Source organism: Pristiophorus japonicus, chromosome 3 (assembly GCF_044704955.1).
Source record: "Pristiophorus japonicus isolate sPriJap1 chromosome 3, sPriJap1.hap1, whole genome shotgun sequence".
NCBI lineage: Eukaryota > Metazoa > Chordata > Chondrichthyes > Pristiophoridae > Pristiophorus > Pristiophorus japonicus.
Genome location: NC_091979.1, coordinates 233225416 through 233249377, shown reverse-complemented (window position 1 = coordinate 233249377; position 23962 = coordinate 233225416). Strand labels below are relative to the sequence as shown.

Sequence of the window (23962 nt, the reverse complement as noted above, 5' to 3'; positions counted from 1 at the left end):
CAGTAAGACCTCCCTGCTCCTATACTCAAATCCCCTAGCTATGAAGGCCAACATGCCATTTGCCTTCTTCACCACCTGCTGTACCTGCATGCCAACTTTTAATGACTGATGTACCATGACACCCAGATCTCGTTGCACCTCCTCTTTATCTAATCTGTCGCCATTCAGATAATATTCTGCCTTCCTGTTTTTGCCATCAAAGTGGATAACCTCACATTTATCTACATTACTGCATCTGCCTTGCAGTTGCCCACTCACCTAACCTGTCTAAGTCACCCTGCAGCCTCTTTGCATCCTCCTCACAGCTTACACCACCATCCAACCTAGTGTCATCTGCAAACTTGGAGATATTACCCTCAATTCCTTCATCTAAATCATTGATATATATTGTAAATAGCTGGGGTCCCAGCACTGAGCCCTGCGGCACCCCACTAGTCACTGCCTGCCATTCTGAAAAGGACCCATTTATCCCGACTCTCTGCTTCCTGTCTGCCAACCAGTTCTCTATCCGCATCAATACATTACCCCCAATACCATGTGCTTTCATTTTGCACAACAATCTCTTGTGCGGGACCTTGTCAAAAGCCTTTTGAAAGTCCAAATACACCACATCCACTGGTTCTCCCTTGTCCACTCTACTAGTTACATCCTCAAAAAATTCTAGAAGATTTATCAAATATGATTTCCCTTTCATAAATCCATGCTGACTTGGACCGATCCTGTCACTGCTTTCCAAATGCGCTGCTATTTCATCTTTAATAATTAATTTCAACATTTTCCCCACTACCGAATTCAGGCTAACCGGTCTATAATTCCGTTTTCTCTCTCCCTCCTTTTTAAAAAGTGGGGTTACATTAGCTACCCTCCAATCCATAGGAACTGATCCAGAGTCGCTGAATGTTGGAAAATGATCACCAATGCATCCACTATTTCTAGGTTTGGTTTAATTGTAGATTTTTTTGTTTCATCTACAACACATTTGGATTGATTTTTGGTTTGAGTTCAAAGTTTCTGTTATGGGGGCAGGGGAGTGTTAAAGGGATACAGTTAACCTGGTGGGTGGAGGGGGGGAGGGGCGGAATCTTGTGCTGAGCTCAGTTCCTCAAATAGCTTGCTCCAAAAACTCAACCTGAATTAGTTGTCATAGCAACTTCACGCTGCAATACTTCTGCCTGCTATCTTCGTTTTCTCTCCTCTACTGGCACTGACTGTTGCTGGGGGTGGGGCGGGGGGGGTGGTGGGGGGGTGGTGGTGGTGACGGTATGGATAGATGGGCTCTAGCACCTCACCTCCGTGACCAATCTTGGTTGTATTTTTTCTTTCCTCACCTTTCTGAGGCCAATTCCAAGTAAGTCTCACCCTCTCAGGTGAGAATGACTAATTCAGTCACATCCCAAGGGGATTTAAGTGGGGGCGGGGAGGGAGTTGGGGGGATTTCCCGACGCGTGTGGCTCAGGACTGTAGCAGGGAACTCACTCCTCCACTGAAACCATCAGAGCAGCTCTGCGTTATACACTTAAAAAAAATCTCACAGATAACACCTGAAAGGGTGGTAGAGGCAGAAACCCTCAACACATTTGAAAAGTACTTGGATGTGCACTTGAAGTGCCGTAACCTCCAGGGCTACGGACCAAGAGCTGGAAAGTGGGATTAGGCTGGATAGCTCTTTGTCGGCCGGCGCGGACACGATGGGCTTTAAATGTCTCTGATTCTATGATAAGCAGTAAATTTGAATTGCTTCTGTTCTCCAATCATCTCACTGTACTCAATGTACAAATACTGGGAATTAACTTGCAAGGCATGTAACCATGGTGACAGCATCCCTTCGGCACAGATACAGAAACAAACAGAAATTCGTCAGATATAGTAACAAAAAAATGTGCAATTTTATTTATTTACAGTTTTATTTTGTGTCATTGCCATCAGATCAGTTTTGACCCTCGGCCCATTGATTAAAAGAGTTAAAACAACATGAGTGCCTTTAACGTGGAAAAACTTCCCAAGGCATTTTATAGGAACGATTATCAAACTTAAAATTGGCACTGAGCCACATAAGGGATATTAGGACAGGTGATCAAAAGATTTTAAGGAGAGTCTTAAAGGAGGAACGAGAGGTAGCTAGACAGGCAGGATTAGGGAGGGAATTCCAGGGCTTAGGACCCAGGCAGCTGAAGGCACGGCCGTCAATTGTGGGTCTATTAAAATTGGGGATGTGCTGGAGGCCAGAACGGGAGGAGCACAGAGATCTCGGGGGGTTGTGGAGCTGGAGAAGATTACAGAGATAGGAAGGGGCGAGACCATGGAGGGATTTGAAAATAAGGATGAGAATTTTAAAATCGAGACGTCGCTTAACCGGGAGCCAATGTAGGTCAGCGAGCACAGGGGTGATGGGTGAGCGGGACTTGATGCGAGTTAGGACACGGGGCAGCGAGCACAAGGTGATGGGTGAGCGGGACTTGATGTGAGTTAGGACACGGGGCAGCGAGCACAAGGTGATGGGTGAGCGGGACTTGATGCGAGTTAGGACACGGGGCAGCGAGCACAAGGTGATGGGTGAGCGGGACTTGATGCGAGTTAGGACACGGGGCAGCGAGCACAAGGTGATGGGTGAGCGGCACTTGGAGCGAGTTGGGATGCAGGCAGCCAGGTTTTGGATGAGCTCAAGTTCATGTAGGGTGTAAGATGGGAGTGTGGACATTGGAATAGTGGAGTCTGGTGCTGGGAAAGGTGCGTGAGATTATGGAGGGGCACATGGTGATGGAAGAGGATATAGATGTTGGAAGCTCACCTCAGTCTCATAGGATGCCCAGGTTGTGAACAGTCTGGGGACCGAAGACAATGGCTTTGGCCTTCTCGGTGTTTAATTGGAGAGATTTTCTGCTCAACCTGGACTGGATGTCAAATGAGCAATCTGAAAATAGAGACCGTGCAGGGGTCGAGAGAGGTGGTGGCGAGGTAGAGTTGGGCATCATCAGCGTACACGTAGAACCAGACGTTGTGCTTTCAGATGATGTCACCGAGGGATGCCGTGTAGATGAGAAATCAATAGGAGGGAGCCGAGGATAGATCCTTGGAGGACACCAGAGGTAACGGTATGAGAGTGTGAGAGAAGCCGTTACAGGTGATTCTCTGGCTGCGATTAGATAGATAAGAATGGAGCCAGGCGAGTGCAGTCCCACCCAGCTGGACAATGGAAGAGAGAGGTGTTGGAGGAGGATGGTGTGGACAACCATATCAAACCTGATTGGAGGGGATTTAAACACGGAATTGCAGGAGAGATGGGCATGGATTTGGGAGACGACAACACATTCAAGGACTGTTGTATATTTATACAAAATATCAATCAAATTACACACTAACTGCACTTTAGCAAAACCTCTTCACTATTAAAATTAAAAGCAGGCTGTAGTTATGTCATTGGCTGATTGATTATTGTCTACAATAGCGGTCAGTGAGAGCCGGAACTGTCGGAATCTCGATATAATCCCAATGTCTGGCTTCCAAAAGGCTGAATTATTTACGCATGCTCCTCCTAAATCAAAGCAGAGATAATGTTATTTATTTATCTTATTCTCTGCTCCCCAATTGTCTCCCTTCCCTCCTCCTTTCCTGCTCTGAGGGTGTTGAGTTCATATGGTAAACAGTTTCATAAGCATCAGTAAACCACCCCTCCCACCCGAGTACATCACCCCCAAATGGATACCCATGTGTGAGTTTAAACAGTGGTGGAACAGGCTCTAGAGGCTGAATGGTCTGCCCCGTTCCTATGAATGTTGGTAGGCTCTTCCACCATTGGTGCATCACAGGACTGTAGTAATACCCGCCCTCCTATATGGTTCAGAGACATGGACCATGTACAGTAGACACCTCAAGTCATTGAAGAAATACCACCAACGATGTCTCCGCAAAATCCTACAAATCCCCTGGGAGGATAGACGCATCAACATTAGCGTCCTCTACCAGGCCAGCAATCCCAGCATTGAAGCACTGACCACACTTGATCAGCTCCTTTGGGCAGGCCACATTGTCCACATGCCAGACACGAGACTCCCAAAGCAAGTGCTCTACTCGGAACTCCTTCATGGCAAACGAGCCAAAGGTGGGCAGAAGAAATGTTACAAGGACACCCTCAAAGCCTCCCTGATAAAGTGCAACATCCCCACTGACTCCTGGAAGTCCCTGGCCAAAGACCGCCCTAAGTGGAGGAAGTGCATCCGGGAGGGTGCTGAGCACCTCAAGTCTCATCGCCAAGAGCACGCAGAAACCAAGCGCAGGCAGTGGAAAGAGCATGTGGCAAATCTGTCCCACCCTCCCTTACCCTCAACGACTATCTGTCCCAACTGTGACAGGGACTGTGGCTCTCATATTGGACTGTTCAGCCACCTAAGGACTCATTTTAAGAGTGGAAGCAAGTCTTCCTCGATTCCGAGGGACTGCCTATGATGATGATAATGATGGTGTATCACACGCAAGCCCAATTCCTTCTTTGCCCGATGACCATGTGGCCACTTTCCAACATGGCTACTTGATGGTCATTAGGAGGAGGAACCCTGGCTGAGTACTGGGGTACCGTTAGTGCAAGGGTTATGTTACCCAACTGCTCTAATAACATGGAGAACGTGAGTTCAAATCCCCTCAGGGTAGTTGGAGAATTTGAAGTTTCAAAAAGCTGGTGTCAGTAAAAGTGACCATGAAACTGTGGGATTATCATTAAAAAAATAATTCCTGGTTCACCAACATCCTTTAGGAAAGGAACTTGCTGGCCTCACCCAGTCTGGCCTATACGTGACACCAGTCCCACACCAACATGGCCTAGCATGCCGTTCAGTTGTTCCTGGCTTTTGTGGGACTACAGGATGACTGTGACTTGCTCCGTTAGCGCACCCACCTCATCTCATAAAGCCACCATCCCATTCTGTCTCCGTAACTATGGAGTTCCGCTCGTCGACCCTCCGACACCCATCCCCCCCTCCCCCCACCCCGCTGCGCCTGTGGTGAATTCTCAGGGTGGGGATAGTTGAATATTACAGGCGGGCACCATTGCCAGTATTCGTGCAGCTGAGGTGCGGGCTGGGAGGGGGAGGGGAAGGACCAGCCCCATTGGCCGCCCGCTGGTCGAGTGCGGGCCGGGTCCAGCTGAAGCAAAACCTGTCTGCTTAAAAGAACCGGCTGTAAGGAAAATTTTGATTGGGCCCCACTACTAGCACTGGCCGGTCATGCAGGGCCCGCAGAAGAGGAGAGGTGGGACTGGTGGAATTCCACCCGATACCGTCATCCCACCAGTCCCGTCTCAGTGGCTAACCCTCCCCCCACCCAATCACCCCCACCTCAGTTACATCCAAAAGGGATTGGCGACTGATCCAGAAAAAGGGTGAATAGCTTTAAAATTAGAGTCAGGCCGTTCAGGACTCGATCAGCCAGCGGCCAATGGGGCTGGTCCTTCCCTTCCCCCTCCCAGCCCACACCCCAGCTGCACCAATACTGGCAATGGTGCCCGCCTGTAATATTCAACTATCCCCACCCTGAGAATTCACCACAGGCGCAGAAAAGGGCGCGGGTGGGGGGGAGAGGGGTGTGTCGGGGGCCGACGGGCAGACCACCATGGTTACGGTGACAGAATGGGATGGTGGGTTTACGGGATGAGGTGGATGTGCCAATGGAGCAAGTCACACAAAGCACTTCTTCACTCAAAGGGTGGTGGGAATCAGGAATTCTTTCCCCCAAAAAGGCTGGTGGTCAATTGGAGCTTTCAAGACTGAGATCGACAAGTGTCTGTTGGTTAAGGGATACGGAGCAAAGGCAGGAAAATGGAGTTGAGATACAGATCAGCCATGATCTGATTGAATGGCGGAGCAGGCTTGAGGGACTGAATGACCTCTTGTTCCTATGTTCTGCCCCAATTTTCACCTTACCCATTACAAGAATACTCCCAGTGCTCTTAAAAGTCCGAGGGAAACCGGGTGCCAGTAATCTGATGCATTTAAGGGGAGGCTGGACAAGCATATGAGGGAGAAGGGAATAGAGGGTTATGCTGATAGATTTAGATGAGGAAAGACAGTAGGAGGTTCGAGTGGAGCATAAACGCCAGTATGGACTGGTTGGGCTAAATGGCCTATTTCTGTGCCGTATATCCTATGTAATGTAATCTCAGTCAATGATCTGTTCTACTTACATCTCAAAGTGAGAGCTGCCGTTCCTGAAACAATAAGGAAAAGTGTAATAAGTGAATGTTGCACACGCCACATGGTTATCAAGTTTGTACTCATCGAGGAGAAAATACTCCAGCCCAAGAATGGCAGCAGGCAAAAAAAATCATCACTTCAAGAGCGCAGTGAGGCCAGGAAGATTTTATTGGTACTTCCCGCTGTTTTTCTCAAAGGTTATCTAACCTAGCGCCATTATACATGTTGCTATCGTGGCTCTGGAAGATGCCAGCTCCCTTTTCTGAACTGTCAGTTGGAATGATTTGCTTCTTCACCCAATAGTTTGACATTAACTTGTCCATCACGTAGGTTAAAGGTCAAATCTGGCTATAAGGTGCTATTGAAAAATAACTTGTGAAACATGTTTTTTTTTTGTTGCAAATTTTCTTCCCTTTTGCCCACTCCTCCCCTCAATGTTTTGACTTCCTGCCATGATGAATCGTTGGATGGTGGCTGTTTGAGGGTATCTCACTCAGGTTGCCCAATCTTCAGACGTGAGCCTGGAGGCTGTTGAATATTGAGACTGAGCCTGGACCTCGGCAACTCCGACATCCACACTTTCCAGCAGGGGACACTGGATAGTGATCCGGATGGGCAACGCTGGTTATCGTAGCAACACTGTAGCACTCCCACCGCAGCGCAGACAAGGGGCTTGAAGCCAGGTTGCCCTGATGTGAATGGCTCAGTATCACACTGCACAGCGCATTCGCTACTGAAACCTGAGGCATCACGGATGAGAACTCCTTTAAACAGTAATGGTTACAAATAAATTTGGTTTCATCAGCATCTTTTTGTCTTGTCGCATGTCAGCCGGGGCTCAGTGGGTCGTGATATGTCCTTACTATACAGTATAAATGCACACGAGGCCCATACTTGAGAGAAGGTCACTCTGTGACCAGTTACCTTTATTACCAAGACCACAAGTGATGAAGGTGGGTGGAGCTTCCCCTTTTATACCTGAAAGTCCAGGTTAGGAGTGCCTCCACAAGTTCACCCCCTTGTGGTCAATGTTCTCAAGGTGTACAACTTAGGTCAGCTTATACATGGGTTACAATGATAGTTGAATACATGACAAGGTAGCACCCTCGCCTCCGAGTCAGAAGGCCATGGGTTCAAGGACCACTCCAGAGACTTAAGCACATAATCCAGGCTAACACGCCCGGGGCAATGCTGAGGGAGCGCTACACTGTCAAAGGTGCCGTCTTTCAGATGAGGCGTTAAACCGAGGCGCTGTCTCTCAGGCGGATGTAAGAGAGCCCACGGCCACTATTAGATGACGAGCAGGGGAGTTATCCCCGTAGTCCTGGGACCAATATTTGTCCCACTACCAACATCACTAAAAATAGGTGATCTGGTCATTTACCTCATTGCTGTTTGTGGGAGCTGGCAGTGTTCAAATTGACTGCCATGTTTCCTACATTACAGGTAAATACTGAGAGGCTGATTCCCTGGCTGGAGAGTCTAGAACTAGGGAATCACAGTCTCGGGACAAGGGGTCGGCCATTTAGGACTGTGATGAGAATAAATTTCTTCACTCAGAGGGTTGTGAGTCTTCAGAATTCTCTCCCCAAAGGCTGTGGATGCTCAATCATTGAGTATATGCAAGACTGAGATTGATAGTTTTTGGACTCCAGGAGAATCAAGGGATATGGGGATTGGGTGGGAAAGTGGAGCTGAGGTCGAAGATCAGCCGTGATCTTACTGAATGGCGGAGCAGGCTCGAGGGGTGGAATGGCCTACTCCCGCTCCTTTTCTTATGTTCTTATTACAACAGTGACTACACTTCAAAAGTACTTCATTGGCTGTTAAGGGCTTTGGGACATAGGGAAAGGCTCAGTATAAATGCAAGTTCTTTCTTTCTACGTTCTTTCATTTTCTAACCCCTGGTCCATCTTAACTTACTCGTACACATCGGAAGCTGCCATGCGTCGATAGAATTTGGCAAGCTTCACCGCAAATATGATGCTTGGAATCAGGAATATGGTGCTCCAGCCCAGACTAAACCAGAATGCGTTCTGTGGGAAACAGATACATATCATTACTCCTCAACTCTATTTATCAATATTACTGTGGACAGGGCTCCTGCGAACTTTCCTTTTGGTGTTCCTCCTGCGCTTCAACTACATGGTTCAACACACGCTGCCACCTCCCTGAAGACTCACTGTGTTGGAATTAAGATTCAAGAGGGTTCCAGGGAGAAACGGAGAGGAGGAGGGTTTTAGGGAGAGAGTTTAGGGTGAAAGATGAGCGGCTGGCGGCTCTGCCACCAATGGTGAGATGACAGGAGGTGGCGGAGGGCGGGGAGCGGGGGGGGGGGGGGGGGGGCAGTTCACACAGGGCTAGAGTGTGGGGACCAGAGGGTGCAGCGGTGAGCGGGGGCATGGAGTGATGGAGTGTGTATAAATGGCTGTGTATATACAGCATGGGATTAGACATAGAGTAAAGCTCCCTCTACAATTTTCTATCAAAAACTCCCAGGGCAGGTACAGCACGGGGTTAGATACAGAGTAAAGCTCCCTCTACACTGTCCCATCAAACACTCCCAGCGCAGGTGCAGCATGGGTTAGATACAGAGTAAAACTCCCTCTACACTGTCCCATCAAAATGTTCAGACTTGTAGCAGATAAAGTGTATTTTCTCCCCGTTGCTGGAGATCAATCTAAGTTCCTGCTAAAGACAGTTTAGAGGAACCTGAGCCCAATCAATCCTGTCCCTCCTCCCCCCTCCTTTATCTGGCCCATCCCCCTTATCCTGCCATTATTGCCTTTCTTACCACTGAGTCCAGAAGGTAAGAGCAACCGATGGTTGCAATAGAATCCACAGCATCCGCTGCTGGTTTGCACCGAGCCACATTCTCCGTAATCTGAAAAAAAAACATCTTTCACTGAAGAAACAAGAATCTGACAGAGTCTGTATCTTTCTCAATAGACAATCGGCCACAATTAAAACCAGCAGTCTAAATAATTTCACACAATTTCTGTGTAACTCACTCCCAGCTATCGATCACCTGGTGTAACTCACTCCCAGACACCCATCACTGTGTGTCTCATTCCCAGACACCCATCACTGTGTGTCTCACTCCCAGACACCCATCACTGTGTGTCTCACTCCCAGACACCCATCACTGTGTGTAACTCACTCTCAGACACCCATCACTGTGTGTCTCACTCCCAGACACCCATCACTCTAACTTACTCCCAGACACCCATCACTCTGTAACTCATCACTCTGAAACTCACTCCCAGGCACCCAACCTCTCTGTGACTCATCACTCAGTTTAACTCACTCACAGGAAGCTATACTCTTTGTTTCTCACTCCTAGGTGTCACTGTTTCACGTTTCGGTTAGATATTGTGCTCAGTGACACAGTGCAGGTGCGCTATGTATTCCTGACCATGCAGATTGGAATTGCTGGCAGTGTTAACCTTACCATTGCCTTGCTCCAGTTCACATATCCATTGAAATAATCGAGCTGACAATCCAGAAATATCTTGCAATCCTGTCATGATGAAAAGTATGGTAGTCTTCATATTTATTTTTATAAAATAAAAAGACTATTTTAGCTTGTATTGAAAAGATAGTAGTCCAGGATGCGTTAGTTCTTAGGGGACAGAAACTGGATTTATCTGCAAACTTTCTGTGGTACAAAGGAGGTCACAGTCCGAGGTTCAATATCTGCAGTGGTGCAGGATTTATACACAAGAAAGATAAATTGGTGTGCAGCACGATGAAGTACTGAGCACGTCAGGTAGAGCCACAAGTTCCCAGGTTCTGTGACGTCATGATCCTGAGCAGGCTAGTCATTGATTCCACCTGCATTCCGCGCGGAGTTAGCACATCTGAGCCATGCCAACAACTGGCCTCAGTACCCCTGGCCCAGGGAGACAGAAAATGACCAATTCGGGTTCCTGCCAGTACTAAATGGGGTAGAGTTTCATCTTCGTCACTCCCAGTTTTGCATGCCAAGAGCACCATGTAGGGATTTGTGTGTGATACGTGCTTCGAGGGAGTGATGCTCTGCATCGACCCCAGTATCTGGGCTGACCACCGGACTCCCTAATGCCTCTCCACCACCTACAAGTTGTGACAGTGTTAGAGAGTCCAGCCATCTCCCCTTGACATTCAATGGCATTACTATCGCCGAATTCCCCACCATCAACATTCTGGGGGTAACCAGAAACTCAACTGGACCAGCCACATAAATAACCGCCCCAATTTTCATTCACATGGTCTGTCATTCACTGACTGCTTTGTGCAGATGGGCTGAGTAAAATCTGAACTCTGCAAACACTATCAGTTCAGGTGCTATAACAGTTTTTAAAGGTCCATAAAGTTTCATGAAAATGTACAGATGGATTGAAGGTCGCCTCTCGTTCTGGGGACAGTTCGATATGGAGCAATGTGTTTCTCACTGTTCAGTCACCTCTGGGATCTGAGAATCCACATCACGCACAGAGGTTGGAGGTTCACTGTCTCTGTTGGGTTAGGCACTGTCCTTTCACCTGTGGGGTTCGGGTTCAAATCCCACCCAGACAGAGGGAATGAAGGACTCCTCTCTGTGTGTTGGAGGAGTGCTGGATGGTGCAGTGGGTCAGACAATGCCCTTTCATCTGTTGGTCAATCCAGCACACGCAGACAAGCTGAAGGTTTCCTGTTTACGATTTCCCACACCTCCATGCCCAGATCAGGGCTGGTGTGGGATGATGCACTGTGATCCTGTGTGAGACCAATCCATGGATTGTGCTTTGGTCTGTACCGCACATTTACAAACATTTCAAACACAAAATTAATTTGCTCTCAATAGACGCATATAATCAAAGACTATTTCTGGAATCCCAGACAAATCCTTGAGTGATACTCACACTTTTAATAATGTCCGAAGCTTTCGTGTGGAGTAAAGTCTGTGCGGATTCTATATTCGATAAAGCAGTGTTTATGTTTACCTAGAAGAGCATGTTAAACTGCAATCAGTGTAAGTAACGTATTCAGTGTATATAACGCAGTCACTGTATATAACGCAGTCAGTCTATATAACACAGTCACTGTATATAACACAGTCAGTGTATATAATGCAGTCATTGTATATAACGCAGTCAGTGTATACAACACAGTCACTGTATATAACGCAGTCACTGTATATACGGTCACTATATATAACACAATCAAAAGGGCAGGTGTCTGCCCTTTTACCTCCTCCCTTCCCACTGCCCAGGACCCCAAACACTCCTTTCAGGTGAAACAGTGATTTACTTGTACTTCTTTCAATTTTATTCACTGCTCATGATGCGGTCTCCTCTACATTGGGGAGACCAAGGGTAGATTGGGTGACCGGCTTGCGGAACACCTCCATTTAGTCCGTAAGCGTGACCCCAAGCTTCCAGTCGCCTGGCACTTTAATTCTCCACTCCACTCCCATTCTAATATTTCTGTCCTCGGCCTCCTACACTGTTTCAATGAAGCTCAATGTAAGCTCAAGAAACAGCACCTCATCTTTTGTTAAGGCACTTTACAGCCTTCTGGACTCAACATCGAGTTCAACAATTTCAGATCATAACCACTGCCCCTATATTCTTTAACCCCCATGGCAGCTGTTGATTCTGCCATTTACACCCTATCTAGACTCATCTTTTGTTTCTTAACCATCTCCTTTTGCCTCGCACCATCAACCCTTTTGCCATTTAATCTCTCCTGCCTTCCACCCTATCACAGACCTTCCCTTTTGTTCCCCCCCTCCCCTCCCCTCCCCCCCTTCCCTGCCCCTACACTTGCTTAAAAACCTGTTGCATCTCTAACTTTTCCAGTTCTGACAAATGGTCATGGACCTGAAACTTTAACTCTATTTTGCTCTCCACAGATGCTGCCTGTCTCACTGAGTATTTCCAGTATTTTCTGTTTTCATTAATGTATATAACATAGTGTGCATAACACAGTCAGTCTATATACAATCTAACATAAGCAACAGTCATTAAGTACATATATATATAACATGGCCAATGTTTATAAAACATTCAGCGGATATACAATAACAACTTGCATTTATATAGCATCTATAAAATGGAAAAACATCCCAAGGCACCTCACAGAGGTGTGACAGACACTGTGAAATTGAACTTCGAGTGTGACATGTGATTCCTGACCTCCCCTACTGAAAACCCTCTGTTAAAGATATAGGCCCTACAGTTTTCTCTGCAGTTACCTGGAGGCAGGACTCATTTGTTCTAACATTAGCCAAAAATTGTCAATGCTCCTGATCTTGACAGGGGCGGGTTTTGTGAGCGGGGGAAGTAAGTCCGGGTTCCCCCACATGCTGTGGAGCTTTGACTTGGGTCCCTATCAGGTGGAGAATGTTCCGGGGGAGGCCGGAGCCCGGGGCAGATAGGGAGCACTGCAGCTAGGTTAGTGGGAAAGGGGGTGGAGACATGGTAGGGGGTGGGTGGGTCACCAATCACCGATCGGCAGGAGATCTTTGGATTGCCAGGGGGCACGGGTGAGGGTGGTTCGATGGTGGGCAGGGAAGAAGGTTAGCTTGGTGGACCGAGGGGAAGCCCTCCTGCTCCTCCTGGCCCATGAGCAGTGCTGTAAAGGCACTTACCTTTTCCAGGGAAACCCAGCCCGCCAGGGTTAAAATGGGAAGACAGGTTAAATATGAGGCACGCTGCCTCATTATAATATTTAAATAGCCTACGCGCCTCCTGGGAGCGAGTTGGTTGATCATCCCCAGTCTGCCACTGTTAAAATGGGAAGCAGGCGTGTTGGATGCGGGTTGGGGTTGGGTTTGAGATTTTTTAAATTTTAACGTCCCACCAGACTCCACTCCACCCATTTTTTTAGTGGTTGAAATTACCCCCAATAAGAACATAATAGGAGCAGGAGTAGGCCATTTGGCTCCTTGAGCCTACTCTGCCATTCAATAAGGTCATGGCTGACCTTGGCCTCAACTCCACTTTCCTGCCTGTTCCCCATAACCCTTGACTTCCCTACAGTTCACAAATCTGTCTATCTCCACCTTGAATATATTCAATGACCCAGCCTCCACAGTTCTCTGAGATAGATAATTCCAATGATTCATGACCCTATGAGAGTGACTCAGAGTGGCCTCATTAATGGAAATAAGAAGTGAATTCCAATTGTGTGGTGCTCTGGTTAGATCACACCTTGAGTACTCTGTCTATTTGTGGTGACCAAGGCGAGGCGAGGCGAGGCGAGGCGAGGAGGGAAATTCTAGTCCAGGAAGCAGTCTGATCCCCAGTGTCGAGATCTGAGTGATGAGGAAATATTGGGGAAACCTCAGCTTAATAATCTTGAAAAGAGGTGACCTTATAGAGAGATATATATACATAAACGTGTAAAAGGTAAGTTTGGAAAATTATTGCAAAGTGAATTGCCAGAAATGGATGAGGGGAAACAGGCAAGTTTGGGCCTTTTATCAGCATGCTTCTCTTTACATATTGATCAATCTGTGGAAGGGTTTGGAGGACGAAAACTCTGGAATCATTGAAAAACACAAATGGATGTTACAAGTCCAGGCAATAGAGTCTGTCGGGATTGATGATTTAAAATGGGCTGAATGATATCCTGCCCATCCTTAAACATCTTGTGATCATGTTAGTTAACGATATCGCGATCACAAGGCATTTAAGAATGAGACTCTGACCACCCTTGTGATGGATGCAGCCTTGGTAACTCAGCTCGGCATCTGGCTCAGAGTTCAGCATTTCAAATGTTGCATTTGCCCAGTTTCTGGCAGCTCTGGGCCAGACAGGTAAAGAGTCGGGGAGAGCAGAAGATGTACCAATAAGCAACAGCTGTAAAACAAGAAAGAAACAGCTTCAAACAAATGGTGTACCTCTATGTATGAAGTAAATCTCTGAAGAGCCTGAATATTTTTCTTCAACATGTTCTGTAAAACCAAAAAAACAAACACAGTCAACAAAACCCATCACAGGAATCTTACAGTCCGGCCTACGAGAGAGAATTCCTCTCCCCATTTTTGGCATGTTTTTTCCCCTCTTCAAGGCATTGACTCAATGTAAGGTTTGGTTCACAGACCCTCCAGCAGCTCCTCCATGCTTCCACTCTTCAAGTGTGAGTCCGAACTGTTGACTAGATAATAGATTGTGGGCACTCCAATCCTGTCCTAACCCAGTGTACACACACGTATGCTTTTCAGCAAGGGTCGCTGATCTCCCCCTCCCCAAACCATAGCAACACACGAAATGCTGGATGATAGAAAGTCCAGGGTCCATCTTGTTCGCCTTCTACCATCCCGGCAGTCATATGATCTAATGATAATGGAGTTGTTGACCAATCACAGCAATCAATCTCTAGCAATGAGTCTCCCACAGAATCAAATATTTAAAAAAAAGAAAGATTTGAAATTCTATAGTGCCTTTCACGACCACGGGATGTCTCCAAGCGCTTTACAGCCAATTAAGTACTTTTGAAGTGTAGTCACTGTTGTAATGTAGGAAACGCGGCAGCCAATTTGCACACAGCAAGTTCCCACAAACTGCAATGGGATAATCTGTTTTTGTTATGCTGATTGAGGGATAACTATTGGCCCCAGGACACCAGGGAGAACTCCCCTGCTCTTCTTCGAAATAGTGCCGTGGGATATTTTACGTCCACCTGAGAGAGCAGGCGGGGCCTCGGTTTAACATCTCACCCTAAAGATGGCACCTGTGACAGTGCAGTGCTTCCTTAGTACTGCGCTGGGAGTGTCAGCTTAGATTTTTTGTGCTCTAGTCCCTGTGTGGGACTTGAACCCACGACCTTCTGACTCAGAGTGTGCTGCCCACTGAGCCACAGCTCAATGAGATGAGGAAAACCCCCAGTGGTGGAGAGTTTTGGGAAGTCCCCTGTTCCTCCCAAGCTCGCTGCACTCACCACACATCATGTCTCACATTAGTCAGATATTGTGTCCCAAAATGTTATTATCTGACAGAAATCTATCTAATTTGTATTTGAATGAATACTTCCGCCGTCTCCCGAGGGATGTGGAACTCGCTACCGCAGGGAGTAGTTGAGGGGAATTGCATACATTTAAGGGAAAGCTGGATAAACACATGAGGGAGAAGGGAATAGAAGGATTTGCTGATAAGGTAAGATGAAGTAGGGTGGGAGGAGGCTGGAGTGGAGCATAAACACCGGCATGGACCAGTTGGGCCGAATGGCCTGTTTCTGTGCTGGAAGTTTTCTGTAATTCTACATAACTAGGTTGAAAAGGCTAGTGTGGCACTTTTATATACTAAAACCAGGGAATTCCAAACACTGGAAACCAGAAACAAAAATAGAAAATGCTAGGAATACTCAGCAGATCATTCAACATCTGTGCAGAGAACTTGACATTTTGGGTATACTAAAGAGTTACACCTGAAATATTAACTTGTCCGTTCTCTCCTCAGATGCTTCTTGACTTGCTGAGCATTCCTATCGCATTCTGCTTCTGTTCAAGGCCTGATTATTTGCTCAAAAGAGGGGCTCTGTTCATGTGGGCTACTGCTGTTCCTGCTGGTGGAAGGCCAAATATAGGAAACCGGATCATTATTCCTGGAGTCCCGACAGCTGCTCATGGTGCTAAAGAGGGGCCCAATTTAAATTAAAGTGGGACTATTGTGCAACCAGCAATCTTAGCACTCCTACAACAACAACATGTATTTATACAGCTCCGTTAGTGTAGTAAAATGTCCCAGGGTCCTTCACAGGAGGATTACCGAACAAAATTTGACACCGAGCCACATAAGGAGAAATTAGGACAGATGACCAAAAGCTTGGTCAAAGGGGAAGGTTTTAAGGAGTGCCTTAAAGGTGGAGAAGTTTAGGGAGAATTGGAGGAGCGAAGATATCTCGGAGGGTTGTAGGGCTGAAGGAGATTACAGAGATAGGTTGAGAATTTTAAACTCGAGGTGTTGTCAGACGGGGTGGGGGGGGGGCTAATCTAGGTCAGCGAGCACAGGGGTGGTGGTTGAACGGGACGTGGCATGAGTTAGGACACGGGACATCAGAGTTTTGGATGAGCTCAAGTTCATGTAGGGTGAAAGATGGGAGGCCAGTCGGCAGAGCGTTGGAATAGTCAAGATGACACAGTGACGGCAGCTTCAGACATGATTCTGGAAAGAAAAAGGGACTGAGAATATAGTGAAAAAGTGTGTAGGATAGGGTTAGTGTAGCATAAAAGGATAAGTTTCTTGGATTGAATGGCCTTTTCCTGTTCCTAAACATCCTGATCCTTGACGTGTTTCCCATGTTGATTGCTCAAGTGTTAAACTGTATCCCAGTGCAGCGCCTGCAATGTAAATGTGTGAACACGTACAGCGTAAAACTTACTTTGTTTGGCAACATGTCACTCTGGATCCAGCTGTTCAATTCCTTCAGGCTATCTGCCTCTTTGTTCAGTTCAGTTTTTAAGGTGTCTGTCTGTAACACAGTAATTGGGCGTGTGTTAATATGCACTCTCAGCGCCTTCCTTCCCTGCAAACAGTGAACAACCATCAACCGCCTCAGAACCGGTCATGGTCGATGCTGCCACCTTCTCCATCGGTGGAAGATTAAAGCATCCCCATCATGCAACTGTGGAGATCCTAATCAGACCCTGGAGCACATCATTGAGCACTGCCCTCAGAGGGAATTTGCAGTCAGCCTACAAGATATTCACGCTGTTACACTGGAAGCTTTGGCCTGGATATCCAACTTAGATAAGAACATAAGAATTAGGAACAGGAGTAGGCCATCTAGCCCCTCGAGCCTGCTCCGCCATTCAATAAGATCATGGCTGATCTAGCCGTGGACTCAGCTCCACTTACCTGCCCGCTCCCCGTAACCCTTAATTCCCTTATTGGTTAAAAATCTATCTATCTGTGACTTGAATACATTCAATGAGCTAGCCTCAACTGCTTCCATGGGCAGAGAATTCCACAGATTCACAACCCTCTGGGAGAAGAAATTCCTTCTCAACTCGGTTTTAAATTGGCTCTCCTGTATTTTGAAGCTGTGCTCCCTAGTTCTAGTCTCCCCGACCAGTGGAAACAACCTCTCTGCCTCTATCTTGTCTATCCCTTTCATTATTTTAAATGTTGCTACAGGATCACCCCTCATTCTGCTGAACTCCAACGAGTAAAGACCCAGTCTACTCAATCTATCATCATAAGGTAACCCCCTCATCTCCGGAATCAGCCTAGTGAATCGTCTCTGTACCCCCTCCAAAGCCAGTATATCCTTCCTTAAGTAAGGTGACCAAAACTGCACGCAGTACTCCAGGTGCGGCCTCACCAATACCCTGTACAGTTGCAGCAGGACCTCCCTGCTTTTGTACTCCATCCCTCTCGCAATGAAAGCCAACATTGCATTCGCCTTCCTGATCACCTGCTTCACCTGCAAACTATCCTTCTGTCATTCATGCGCAAGGACCAATTGGAGAGCAGTGGAGGCGTGTCCTGCTCAGTTGGAGCTGTGAGCAGTGAGGAGAGCTGCTATCAACTTGAGCTCCTGCTTGGAGAGCCCTGAGACCAGCCCAGGAACAGAAGGAAGGAAGGGGCTTCAACACCAACTTTATCCAGAGGGAGAGGAGGAGAAAAGAAAACTTTGCAACAACTTCATCATTCTGCAAGGAGTTGGAGAGAGGGGGAAAAACCACAACAACATCCAGTGTGGAAGGAGGGTGACTCAACATTTCTACAGGTGGGTGTGGGTGCATTTCCCCAAACAGACTTTGTTGTATCGGTGGGGGGAGGAAAGAAGACCACTGAGGGCCGGAACATCGCGGGGGGTGTGTGTGTGTGTGGTAGTGTGCGTGGGGGCCGTGCTTACAACTAGGCCCCCCCCCACAATTGGAACCCCCCCCACCCCCCACATTTGCCTAGCCTGGGATAGCTGGAGCTACCAGGCTGAAGATTGTTATTAATCACCCAATTAAAGATCGTTAGGAGTGCCTGGTGGCTCCAGCTACCCCAGGTGAAGACATCTTCTCCCCCCACCTGAAGACCACCTCAAAGACTTTTGTGTTTTGCCATCTGGGGAGTGCACCCACCCACAGCTGCGAGGAGAGACCTGCCCTCGCAGCCCCCCCCGCTTCCCACCCCCCTCTCTCTTTTCTCTGCTACTCTGTTTCTCCCCTCTCTCTCTGAGAACCCTTTCCTTCCAAATTAAAAAAAAAAACAATTAAGACAACTGAGCAGAGGGAGCAAGGCCTCTCCCCAATTGTCAACGAGGGGAGAGGTGCCTTGTTAAGGGCTCCTCTGCTCAGTTAACAGACGAGGCCATTAAAGACCATTAAGGCCTGTGACTCTGGGGTGGGTGTAGCCCTTAAAGGGACCCCGTGATGGCGACCCCATCCACGCCGGTGGCAGGGCCAGCAAGGACGTATGCGCAGGTGGCAACCGCTTCCACAGCACCTCCTGCGCCACCCGCTGCCCTGCCACCATTTAGATTAATTACTAGAAAACACGGGGTCAAGAGCTACACTCACCCCACAATGAGCATTGAGGAGTGCGTGCGGGCGATGGCTGGGGTAGTCGGCCCCTCGGCCATTGTCGCAGCCTCCAAGATGTCTGGGAAGGCTGTTTTCTTCCTGGGGTCGGAGCGGGCGGTGTCCCTGGCCCTCGAAAAGGGGCTCACGGTGGGCGGGACGTTCCTGCCGGTGGATCCTCTCGAGGCCACCGCGCAGAGGGTCATCGTGTCGAACGTCCCGCCCTTTGTTCCCGCTGAGCTCCTCCTCCCTCACCTACAACAACTGGGGGAGGTAAGGTCAGGGATCAACCCCATACCGCTCGGCCTCAGGGAGAACAGCCTGCGCCACGTGTTCTCCTTCCGCCGCCAGCTCTTTGTCCGGCTGGCGCGGGAGGACGTGACAGAAGGGCACTTTAATGTGGTGCACGAGGGGACTGCCTACCGCGTCTTCTGGACGTCGGACGGCGTGCGGTGCCATGCCTGCAGGGAGGTGGGGCATGTTCGTAAGAACTGCCCCGCCTCCAAGGCCGCCAAACCACCGAAGGCGGCCAAGGCTGGCGCTGCCGCCACCCCTCCCCCTAGTTGCGTCCGCGTGCCGGGAGCCATGGGTGCGCGGGCATCGTCGGAGGCCTTTGTTTTCAGGGCCTCCGGCGGGGGGGAGGGAGAGCGTCCGAGCGGAAAGAAGGCGCGGAAGAAGGAGAAACATCTAGAGGCGGGTCCCCTCGGTGCGCCGGAAAGTCTGACCACCGCGCTCAGCCCAACCCAGTCACCGGCGAGCGCGGGGTGCCCCGAGCCCGTGCCCGGGCCCTTGAATACCACCACAGAGGGGCCCAGGCGCGGGCAAGAAAAGGAAAAGGGGGGGGCGGAGCGGGAGGCCTCGGCAGACATGGAGGTCTCCCTGACTCCGCGCGCCCCCAGGAACAAAAAGAGGCACCGCCCCAATGAGGCGGAGGGGGAACAACATCCCTCCGCGGAGGAGGCGGTGCCCGCCGCGTGTCCCGCGTCCCCCACCAGCGCCCCCAAATTGCGTTGCAGGCGCGAGGAGTCTTTCCCCGGGGAGGGTGAGGCAGTCGAGGCTGCCCAGCCGCTGCCTCCTGGGGAGGGCGTGGAAGATCTGCCTGTCGTGGGGGGCGTGGGGCCAGTGGAAGAATGCGTAGCCGCCGGGTCGAGCGTCCCGGGGACCGAGGCGGGCGGGGCCGAAAAGGCCGAACCTGAGCCCGCCCAGCCAATACACAACTTACCCCGGGATTTGCTCGACCCGGCAGAGAATGAAACAATTGATTTTAATGATACTGCAGATGCTGGGCCGGGGGGTGGCAGCGGGGAGGGGGAGGAACACCCACCCTCGCCCCTTACGTTGGAGCTGGAGCACTTGGAGGGCCTGGGGATTTCCTATGGCCGGGTCTCTCCTTGTTCTCCGGTTCCTGGGGCGGAGGGGGAACCCCTTCCGCTGTCATTTCCCGACCCAGCACCATTTTTAAAAGAGCCCAGTGGGGACTCCTCTGCCGACGATCCTGGGGGTGGGATCGGGGCAGTGCCAGGGCCGGTTGGAGCGGCCGGTTCATTTGCCGTACCTTGTGCGGTCGATGGGCCGGCTGCTGGCGGCCACCTCCCGGAGGAGGACGGGGACTCGGTGGGGGACGCGGGTGAAGACCTAGAGACCACCGCCAGGGAGGCGGTGGATCTGCTCGCGGCCGCCGCTGAGGCCCTCCTCGTTCCTGCAAAGGAACTCCGGGACTTTTTGGCCCAGAGCCGGGGTCGCCGCGACCAAGCCCGACTGGCCCTGGAAAAATGGTCCGAGCCGGAGCTGATCAAGGGGTCCGTCCGCGCCGCCGTTAAAACCTTGGCCGCGGGCGGGCCCTTGACAAAGGAGCAGCACCTTGAGCTGCGCGAGCTCGAGGGACTCCTCGCTGGGCTGCGGAGGGAGCGGAGTTCAACAAAAGACTCCGCTCCCTCCCCCACAATAGGTTAAGGTAGAGGTTGCACTATGCTTTTGCCATGAAGATAACCATAGCCAGCCTCAACATCAACGGCGGCAGAGGGGCACGCCGTAGATTTGACAATTTTTCGCTCCTGCGGGAGGGGAAATATGCGGTGTGCTTCCTGCAAGAAACCCACACCGTTCCGGGAGACGAAGCCACGTGGCTCCTGGAATGGCAAGGAGAGGTCCGCATGAGCCACCTCACCGCCATTTCTAGTGGGGTGGCCATCTTGCTGGGCCCGCATTTTCAGCCGGAGATCTTGGGGGTCGAGGAGCCCGTGCCAGGCCGCTTGCTGCACGTAACGGTTCGCCTGGGGGACGTGCCGCTCCATCTCGTGAACGTGTACGCCCCTCATCCCGGCCCGCAGCAAACGCGCTTCTTTGAAGAGGTGTCCGCTCTTCTTGGCTCCGTCGACGTCGGCGACTGCATTGTCCTCGGGGGGGATTTTAACTGCACCCTCGAGGCGAGGGACCGCTCCGGTGCCCCGCAGTGCATGACGGCGATGGAGAAGTTGAGGGACCTGGTCGGGTCCTTCGACTTGGTGGACGTCTGGCGAAATCTCCACCCCGACTCCAGCGCCTTTACTTGGGTGAGGCCTGGAGTTGGATGGTCTAGAGTCGACCGCCTTTACGTGTCTCGGGCGTACGTTTCCTGCGTCCCGGCGGCCTCCATGCGGCCGGTGCCGTGTTCGGACCACCACCTGGTGTGGGCGGAGCTCGCTTCGCTCCGCGCGAGGACGGGGTCCGCGTACTGGCACTTTAACAACCGGCTGCTGGAGGACGTGCGGTTCCAGGACTCGTTCCGTCGATTCTGGTCCGACTGGAGAAGGAAGCAGGGGGGCTTCCCCTCCTTGAGGCTATGGTGGGACGTGGGCAAGGCTCACGTCCGCGTCTTCTGTCAAGAGTACGCGAGGGGGTCGACCAAGAGGCGGGCGGCCAGAGTCGGGCGCCTAGAAAAAGAGGTGCTCGACCTGGAAGCCCGTCTCGGTCAAGTCGTCCAGGACCCGGCCCTGCGGACGGTGTACGAAGCGAAGAAGGCCGCGCTGAAGGACCTGCAGCTCGTCGGGTCCCGAGGCGCGTTCGTGAGGTCGCGGATCCGGTTCCTGCGGGATCTGGACCGCGGCTCCCCCTTCTTCTACTCGCTGGAAAAAAGGCAGAGTGTCCGTAAGCAGCTCTTGACGCTGCTGGCCGACGACGGCTCTCTCGTCTCGGATCCGGAGGGCGTCAACAACAGGGTCCGTGAATATTACGGGGCTCTGTTCTCTCCGGATCCGTCCAGCGAGGAAGCGCGTAGAGTTTTGTGGGAGGACCTGCCGAAGGTCAGCCCGGAGGGCGCCGAAAATCTGGAAGCTCCGCTAAGCCTGGCGGAGCTGACCGGTGCCCTCGCCCGGCTCTCGAGGGGAAAATCCCCGGGGCTGGACGGGCTGACCGTGGAGTTCCACAGGGCGTTCTGGGACGTCCTGGGGAGCGACTACGCGCGGGTCCTGGGGGAAAGTCTGGCGACCGGGGAGATGCCCCTCTCTTGGCGCAGGGCAGTCATCGTCCTGCTGCCTAAGAAGGGCGATCTCCGCCTCCTTAAGAACTGGCGCCCGGTCTCCCTCCTCAGCACGGACTACAAAATCTTCGCCAGGGCGATGTCTGCTCGCCTTGGTGCCGTGCTGGACCACATGATCCACCCCGACCAGTCATACACGGTCCCGGGCCGGACAATCCACGACAACATCCATCTGGTCCGGGACCTCATCCATTGCTCCCAGGAGGCTGGTCTGTCGGTCGCCTTCCTATCCCTCGACCAAGAGAAGGCGTTCGACAGGGTGGATCACGACTATCTGCTCGGAACTCTGCGCGCTTTCGGGTTCGGGACGCATTTCGTCGCCCGGATCCGACTTTTGTACGCCGCCGCGGAGTGTCTGATTAAGGTTAACGGGTCCTTGACGGCGCCCCTTCGCTTTAGGAGAGGGGTGCGCCAGGGATGCCCCATGTCCGGCCAGTTATACGCCGTTTGCGTGGAGCCTTTCCTGCGCCTCTTGCGGACGAGGTTGACGGGACTGGCTCTGCAAGGGCCGGGCGTGGAGGTCGTCCTCTCGGCTTACGCCGATGACGTGCTCCTCGCGGTAGAGGATCCCGCTGACCTGCGGAGGATGCGTGAGTGCCAGGAGATTTACTCGGCCGCGTCCTCCGCCAGGATCAACTGGGAGAAATGTTCCGGACTCCTGGTGGGTCAGTGGCGGGTGGACTCCCTGCCGGAGGAGCTCAGGCCTTTTGCCTGGAGCACGACCCATCTCCTCTATCTGGGAGTCTACCTTAGCCCCGACGAGGAAGCCTGGCCGGCGAACTGGCAGGAGCTGGAGGCCAAGGTCGCCGCTCGCCTAGGGCGCTGGACAGGACTGCTCCGAGTGCTGTCCTACAGGGGTCGAGCGCTAGTCATAAACCAGCTGGTGGCCGCAATGCTGTGGTACCGGCTGGTCACTTTGACCCCTCCCCCTGCGTTTGTCGCCAAGATACAGAAGAAGCTGGTGGACTTCTTCTGGAACAACAGGAAGCACTGGGTCTCTGTCGCGGTCTTGAGTCTCCCGCTTGAGGAGGGCGGTCAGTCGTTGGTGTGCGTCAGCGCCCAGCTCGCGACTTTCCGTCTTCAGACCCTGCAGAGATACCTTTACGTCGAGCCCCCTCCTAGGTGGTGTGCTCTGGCGAGGTATTTCTTCCGCCAGCAGCTCGACCTCAATTATGACACGCAGCTCCTGTTTGTGAACTTGGGGGGTGCCAGGACCGCCCTCCGGGAGCTGCCTGTCTTTTACAGGGAACTCATCAGGGTCTGGAACAAAGTCTCCACCAAGCGCAGCTCTCCGCCGGCTGGAGTGGCGGCCGTCCTGCAGGAGCCGCTGCTCGGGAATCCGTACCTCCACGGCCGAGGCTTCATGTGGCGGTCGGAAGAGAGGGCTGTGGCTGGTGAGGTGACCAGGGTCAGGGACCTGCTCGATGGCGGAGGAGCGGGCTGGATGGCGCCAGTCACGCTGGCGCGGCGCCTAAATTCTGCCAACGTCCGCCGCGCGGCCGATGCCATCGAGTCGCTAAAAACAGCTCTGGGCCCTGACTCCGTTAGGTGTATCGAGGAGGCTCAAGCACGTGGGGAGATCCCGTCCGAACTGACCCCCGTCCGGACGGAATTCCTCATCGGCGCCAAACCCCGGAACCTCCCTCGGGGGCCGGCGCCTCACAACTTGAGCCGCCTCGGGGAAATCCCCTCCGTGCCTTTCAGTTCCGCGCGGAGGGGTTTCCTGTACGGGCTGCTCCTGCACACCCTCAACTTTGCCATCCTCGCCGGCCGTCCGGA

The 23962-nt window shown here is 51.3% G+C and overlaps 1 protein-coding gene across 4 annotated transcripts in view; it reads right to left on the bottom strand.

The window, feature by feature from the left end:
* Nucleotides 1-1884: 1884 nt before the first annotated feature.
* LOC139260166 (prominin-1-A-like) overlaps nt 1885-23962 on the bottom strand; it is a 243365-nt gene continuing 221287 nt past the window's right edge. For 3 of the 4 annotated variants that reach the window (XM_070876407.1, XM_070876406.1, XM_070876405.1), the window contains 8 exons: nt 16530-16619; nt 14050-14103; nt 11066-11146; nt 9634-9702; nt 8977-9066; nt 8106-8218; nt 6173-6196; nt 1885-3532 (listed from right to left, as the gene is read on the bottom strand). In XM_070876407.1, the coding sequence (XP_070732508.1) occupies nt 3514-3532; nt 6173-6196; nt 8106-8218; nt 8977-9066; nt 9634-9702; nt 11066-11146; nt 14050-14103; nt 16530-16619 (540 nt within the window). In that variant the 3' untranslated portion in view covers nt 1885-3513. The remainder of the gene's footprint in view (nt 3533-6172; nt 6197-8105; nt 8219-8976; nt 9067-9633; nt 9703-11065; nt 11147-14049; nt 14104-16529; nt 16620-23962) is intronic. The other variant, XM_070876408.1, reaches the window with a different exon arrangement.